The 7,298-nt window shown below is 55.3% G+C and overlaps 1 protein-coding gene across 3 annotated transcripts in view; it reads right to left on the reverse strand.

Annotated features, from left to right (window-relative positions):
- The window catches only part of LOC125319123 (tetraspanin-15-like), a 25,328-nt gene extending 22,712 nt beyond the window's left edge, over positions 1 to 2,616 (reverse strand). For 2 of the 3 annotated variants that reach the window (XM_048290146.1, XM_048290147.1), the window contains exon 1: positions 1,741 to 2,616. In XM_048290146.1, coding sequence (XP_048146103.1) covers positions 1,741 to 1,821 — 81 coding nt within the window. In that variant the 5' untranslated portion in view covers positions 1,822 to 2,616. The remainder of the gene's footprint in view (positions 1 to 1,740) is intronic. The other variant, XM_048290145.1, reaches the window with a different exon arrangement.
- Between the last annotated feature and the right edge of the window lie 4,682 nt (positions 2,617 to 7,298).

Consider the following 7,298-nt stretch of genomic DNA (forward strand, 5'->3'; position numbering starts at 1 on the left):
TTTCCAGCTGTAACGAAATCCCTGGAAAGGATCCACCGGCTCCAAATCCCGTTTTCCACAGGCTGGAACCCCCAAAACTCCTCAACCCTCAATGGCGACCAACCCAACCCTCATCCCACGGGATTTTTATCCCAAGGAGTCAAATTCCCAAAGCGAATTCCTACAAAATCCTGGTTTTATCGGGAAAAACATCCCGGGAGCAGCCCCGGCCCCGATCCCTTCGTTAACGAGGCTTGGAGGGTTGTCGGAATTAATTGGGCGGCGATTGTGCAAATGAGGCCAGAATTAGGTCAGGCTGAAAGGCTCCCGGGAGCCGCAGGATTCCCGTGGATTCCCTGGAGCCGAATTCCCGCCTGGGGAATGGAGGGATGGAGGAGGGAGGGGTTGGAGCCATCCAGAGTCAGGGTTTGGGGGGGTTTTTTGTAGTTGTTTTCCCATTTTTCGGACAAATCCGAGTCTCCCGCTGGTGGGTTCTGCCCCAAAATTCCCCCCAAAAAAGCTGGGAATTGTCCCAGGGTTAATCCACGATTCCCAGAGTGGAGATGAAGTGAGAGGAAAACAGGAAAACTCCGTGGTTCCTTCAGCACCCAGAGCTCCTCAAAAACCTCTGGAAAACCTCAAACCGAGCGGGATCGGCTCCTTGGAGAACCCAAACCCTCGGGATTTCCCAAGAATTAATTCGGAAAGCGGAAAAAATCCACAATTCCCATCCCAGACCTCCAACCTGAGCCAGGAACATGGGAGAAACGTGGATTTTTTTTGGGGAATTTCGGGAATCTCATGAAGGTCTGGCCCCTCAGAGCTTTCCCACACAGCAGAGCACTGGGAAATGCGGGAGATATTCCCAAAAAAAAACCATTTTGGGGGGATTTGGGGGGGATTTTTGGGGTCCCAGGCACGAGGGCCGGGCCTGCCATGAGCTCACCCATGGAAGGAAAAGAAACCAAAAGTGGAATTCAAATCATTTCCAAGCACCTGCACAGGAATTTCTGCGCTCACACCTGGGCTCTGCGCCCCTCCCCGCGGCGATTCAACCCCGGGGAGGAAATGTTTGTAAATAAACTCAGGGTTATGTAAGAAAAAAACCCCAAAAACTTCCTAAAAAGGGCCTTGGAATTCCCGGGTTTTCCCTCTGCTGCTCCCGCACGTGTTTGCACCTCCCAGGTGCGGGGAAATCCCGCCCCGAGCGGAGTTCAGGGATTCAAAAACCGCCAAAAACTCGCTTTGTTTTTCATTTTTCCAAGAAAAACCGTGGCTCAAATCCCCCCTCGGTGTCTGGGGAGGGTGAAAATTCTGAATTTCCCGATTTTTTGGGGCTCCGAACGGGACTCGCTGCCACAAAGGATCCGCGGGGGGAGGATGCGCTCGAAACTCCCCCCAAAACCCGCGGGTTCGCCCCAAAATTGCCCAGTTTGGACCCCAAAACTGCCCAGTTTGGTACGAACCACCCCAAAAATTCCCGGTTTGGAGCCGGCCCCGGGGGCTTGGGGGCAGCGCGGGTTTTCCTCAAGGATTTGGGGCTTTGGGAAGGGGAAATGGGGACTTTGGGAAGCGAAATCTCTGGAAAAGCCAAATCCACCCTGCGGGGGTGAGGAAACACCGGGAAAACGCGGGAGAAAATGGGAAAAAGAGGGGGGGAAATGGGAAAACGCGGGGGGGAAAAGGGAGGAAACGGGGAAAAAAGGGAAAACGCGGGGGGGAAATGGGGGAAAACGGGGTAAAAAAGGGAAAACAACGCACCGAGAAGAGCGTGGCGTAGGCGGAGAGCGCGAATTTGATGCCGTAGTAATAAAAGTGGGAATCGCGGCAGGTCCCGGCCATCCCGGCGGCTCCTTCCCGGCTCCCGGCTGGAATTCATGCGGGAGAAGCGCGGCTTGAACTTGGACGATTTCCGCCCGGCAGGGCCCGAGCGCGGCTCCTTAACCCTTTCGGGGTCGGCGGCTGGGAGTTGCCGCACGGCGGTCGCCGAGTCGCGCTTTAAAAGGGGATTTTCCCACCGGGATTATCCCGGAATTGCACGGGATGTCGGCGAGGATCGCACCGTTCCCGTGGATATTTCTGTTTTCGGGAAGAATTAAGGAAGCACCTGCCCTCCTGAGCCCTCCTCCGACCCACGCAGCGCTCCGGGACTGCCTCTGATCCCCTCGGATTTTGATTTTTTGGATCCCCGCTCGGATTTTGGGGTGGTTTTTTGGGATCCTCTCGGATTTTGATCATTTTCAGCCCTCCGGGTTTGGAGCTTTTGGATCCCCCCCGGATTTCTTTCGTTTTTCTGTCGCGGCCACTTGGAACAGCCCGGAGCAAACTTCACCTCCTGAAGGAAGGAAATTCTTTCCTGAGGTGCTGAACTCACCCGAAGTGCGGAGTTTTCCCCTCCCTGGCCAAGGGCAGACCCCAATTAAGGGGAGGTCCCAATTAAGGGGAGAGCCCAAACAATGGGAGAGCCCAGTTAAAGAGAGATTTCAATTAAAGGGAAGACCCCAATTAAGGGAAGATCCCAATTAAGGGGAGACCCCAATTAAAGGGAGATCCCAATTAAAGGGAGACCCCAAACAAGGGAAGATCCCAGTTAAAGGGAGATCTCAATTAAGGGAAGACCCTAATTAAGGGGAGATCCCAATTAAGGAGAGATCCCAATTAAGAGGAGACCCCAAACAAGGGAAGATCCCAGTTAAAGGGAGATCTCAATTAAGGGAAGATCCCAATTAAGGGGAGACCCCAATTAAAGGGAGATCCCAATTAAGCAGAGACCCCAAACAAGGGAAGATCCCAGTTAAAGGGAGATCCCAATTAAGGGGAGACCTCAAACAAGGGGAGATCCCAATTGAAGGGAGACCCCAATTAAGGGGAGATCCCAATTGAAGGGAGATCCCAATTAAGGGGAGATCCCAATTAAGGGGAGATCTCAATTAAGGGGAGACCCTGGCTAAAGGGGGATCCCAGTCAAGGGAAGATCCTTTTCAAGAGAAGCCTCCGGTCAAGGGGGGACCCCAACAAAGGGGAGACCCCAACCATGGGGAGCCCCTGGTGAAGGGGAGACCCCAAACAAGGAGAGACCCCAAACAAGGGGAGCCCCGGCCCAGGGGAGCCCCAGCCCAGGGGAGCCCCCTTCCTTTGCAGCCCGGCTGTTGCTAAAGGGGCCTCGTCTGGGATGTGATTCCCAACCCAGGAATCCCAGGTTTTGCCAGGGATTTCGGGCTCTCTCCTCTCCTTCCCTGACCCCCAGCAAATCCCAAACCTCCGTCGGGATAACTCCGAACACCCTGAGCTCATCCCGGGCTCCTCCCGGTGCTGAGCACCCCAGATCCCACACGTGGGTCACTGTGCCATGCACGGCGTTCCCAAAAAATCCCGGATTTGGGGCTGCGGGGGTGGGAACAGCAACAAAACCCTTTGATCAATGAACCCCCGAAAGGAGAAATTTGCTCCCCACGGGGCTGAATTCCGCTGCCCCTCAGCCCTGGAGCCGGGAGAATTCCCACGTGGAATTCAGGAACGATGATTTGATTCCCCTTCCAAACCCCGCAGTTGGAATTCTCCTCGAGAACTCCCCCTCAGGGACGATGTTCAATCCCCCTCCCAGCCCGGTGGGAAAATTCCCTTCACCGGGAGCCGAGAGCTCTTTAAACTCCCCCCCCCTTTTTTTTTTTTGGGTTTTTTTCCCCTTTTCCCCCAAGGAAATCAGCTCGAATTCCCTGCGCTTTCCCTCCTGGAAAAGGAGACGCCGCCGTTCCGGCAGCACCGACGCACGCGGAAGCTTCTCCCCTTCCACGCTGAGGGATGAATAAGCAGAAAGCGACCTCGGGTGATCCGTTTGTTTTATTGAACGGGCAGGGCCCTGCTGGACAGGCTTGGGAAAGGCTCGCAATCGACCCCAAAATCCCAATTTTAACCGGATTTGGAGCTTTAACGTCGCCGCCCTCGGGGGACGGGAGGTGGGAGCAGCGTGGGGTTTATTCGGGAATGTTTTTTCCCGGCTGGAAGTGCTGCTGGAGCTGGAGGCGTGGACAAGCTGGAGGAGCCCTGATTTATGGGATTTAATCATTGACGGGGCATCGATCCCGGGAATTAATCATTGACCGCGGGCGGGGCTGCCTCGGCTCCTCGGGATCACCCCGAACCTCGGGATGGGAACAAAGACTCCAACCCGGCCCCAAAACCGGGGCTGTCGCTGCTGCCGGGGGGATTTTCCAGCAGTGGAGGCCGGGATTCCCTTCCCATCCCACAGATTTCCCCCCCCCGGATCCATTTTCCATGGATAATTCCGTAGAACAAGAAACTCGGGATGAAGGAGAACACCCCAAATCCAGGCAGGGCCCAGGCTGAGCTCTCCGAGGCTCCCGGCCCTGCTCCGGCTGGGAATTTGCTGTTCCCTGGAATTTTAATGGCAAATCCCCGGCTCGGGAATGCCGGGAACCCGCCCCGAGACGAACCCGCCGGGTTGGACCTTCCCAGGTGGAATTTGCCCCCCCGGAGGCGCGGACAGGCAGAGGGGGAAGGCGGGATTTAGGGGAGGTTTTGGGGTAAAAAATCCCTGAATTTGGGGTCTGGGAGATCCACGGAGGGATTTTGTGGAGCTGTTGGATGAGAGCAGCTGCTGCAGCACTGCCTGGTCCTCATCCCGATCCAGATCCTGATCCTGATCCCAGTCCCGATCCGGATCCTGATTCTGGTCCTGATCCCGATCCCAATCCTGATCCTAATCTTGATCCTGATCCCAATCCTGATCCTGATCCCAATCCTGATCCCAGTCCTGATCCTGATCCCAATCCTGATCCTAATCCTGATTCTGATCCCGATCCCAATCCCAATCCCAATCCCGATCCCGATCCTAATCCTGATCGCGATCCTGATCCTAATCCTGATTCTGATCCTAGTTCTGATCCTGATCCCAGTTCTGATCCCGATCCCGATCCCGATCCTGATCCTGGTTCTGATTCTGATCCTGATCCTGATCCTCATCCCAACCCCGATCCCGATCCTGATCCAGCCCCTGGCCCGGGACCGGCTCAGCCAGACCCTCCTTCACAGCCCCAAAACGGATTTAAATCCTCGAATTCTTTGGGTGGGAAGGGACCTTAAATCCCACCCAGGGCCACCCTCGGGGACATCTTTCCTTATCCCAGGGGGTTCCAACCTGGCCTTGGGCACTTCCAGGGATCCAGGGGCAGCCCCAGCTGCTCTGGGAATTCCAGCCCAGCCCCTCCCCACCCTCATTCCTCCCCAAGATCCCATTTTAATCTCCCCTTTCCCACTGGGAAGCCGTTCCCTGTGTCCTGTCCCTCCATGCCTTGTCCCCAGTCCCTCTCCAGCTCTCCTGGAGCCCCTTCAGGCCCTGGAATGTTCTGGAAGCTCTCCCTGGATCCTTCCCTTCTCTAGGGGAACATTCCCAGCTCTCCCAGCCTCGCTCCAGAGGGGCAGATATTTGGAATCATTAATAATTAACCATTAATCATGGATCAATCATTGATCATTAATATCCCACTCCCGAGGCTCAGTCCCACTGCCGGATCCCCATCCCTCTGCAGAGCCTCGCCCCGGACGGCCCCGATCCCACAAATCCCCGTTCCCATCCCTCGGGAAGCCGCTGACGCTCCCAAGCTCCGCGCTCCCATTTCCCCGGAATCCGATTAGGGAACGTGGGAATTCCCGAGGCTTGGATGTGCCCTGAGCTTCCCCTTCCTGGCGGCTCCCAAAGGCCTCATTCCCGGTGGACGTTTCCCGTTTTTTTCCCCGTTTTCCCTCAATTTTTGGCTGTGGGATGGGGACACGGAGAGCTCGGGTGGGGTAAAAACCCCACGGGGACACCTGGGAGACCCCGAGTGGAGCAAAATATCCCAGGAATTCGGGCTGGGACTGGCCAAGATGGACACAGGTCCAGGGAACTGGGATTTGTCAGAGGAGAAAAAGGGGGGGAAAGGGGAAAAAAGGGGGAAAAAATGGGGGGAAAAGGCAAAAAAGGGGGGGGAAAGGGGAAAAAGGGAAAGGAAAAGGGAAAGGAAAAGGGAAAGGAAAAGGGAAAGGAAAAGGGAAAGGAAAAGGGAAAGGAAAAGGCTCAGCCTTGGCAGCTTTGCCTTTCCCTGGTTTTTTTCCATGATTTAACAGTTCCCAAGCCCCAGGAAACGGGGATTTGCTGCCGTTTTCCGGGTGAATTTGTTCCTTGGGTAAAACCAACATTCCCAAAGAATTCCCAGATCGCTGAGTCAGCGCAGCTGCCGCCATTTCAAACCCTCGCTAATGAACCCCCGGCCAATTAATTCATTAACGAGGCTGCCGGGGGCTCAGAATAACCAAAAACCATTAAAAAGAATGAAAACTTAATAAAAATGTATAACACGTAATGAAAAGGGAAAGTCTCCCCTCGGCCCCGCGCTCCGTGCGGGATTCCCCGGGAAGCGGGGCTGGATCTGCTGCAGCTTCCCCGTTATTCCCAATTCCCACCCCAGGGGTTGAATTTGGCCTCTCCCGGGGGTGTTTAATCCATGAGATTCCTGGAAAAATGCACGGAATGGACCCGTGGGAACGCGGGAATTCTCCGGCAGCTGGAGGGAGAAACGACCTCCCCCAGCGGGGTTTTGTTATCCCACCAATTATCCCACCAATTATCCCACCAATTATCCGACAAATTCTTTTCCTTGTTTGTTTTTCCCCTCGGACTGCCCAAATTTTCTCCTTTAAAGCCAAGAACTTCTTGGAATTCCCAGAGATTTTCAGGATTTGCCCGGATTGGGAGCCACGGCAACGAACCGGCTGCGATTTCATCCCCGAAAATGCTCCTGGTGGGATTGGCCAGTCCAACCCTGCTCCCCCAAATCCCAACCCTGCATTCCCAAATCCTAACCCCACACCCCCAAATTCCAGCCCCGCATTCCCAAATTCCAACCTTGCACCTCCAAATCCCAGCCCTGCTCCCCCAAATCCCAAACCAACAGCCCCAAATCCCAACCCTGATTTCCCATATCCCAGCCCTACATTCCCAAATCCCAACCCCACTCCCCCAAATCCCAGCACCCCCAAATCCCGAAAGGCTTTGGAATTTCCCCGGAATCTCCCGGAGGGCACCAAGACCGGTCCCCCTCCCCCACCCACGCAGCCAAACCCAGCTCAGGTCGGGCAGGCCCGGCCTAAAATGAGAATCTGAGCCTAAATTTGAGCTGGAGAACAAGGAGGGGAGGGAAAGGAAGGAACCGGCCACGAACCCCCCGGGGGGTTTTCAGGGAAGCGGGATCGGGAATTTCAATGGGAATTCCGCAGGGAATTCTTTGTGCCAGGCCGAGGGATCCCGAGGAGAACTAGTC

Source organism: Corvus hawaiiensis, chromosome 36 (assembly GCF_020740725.1).
Source record: "Corvus hawaiiensis isolate bCorHaw1 chromosome 36, bCorHaw1.pri.cur, whole genome shotgun sequence".
NCBI lineage: Eukaryota > Metazoa > Chordata > Aves > Passeriformes > Corvidae > Corvus > Corvus hawaiiensis.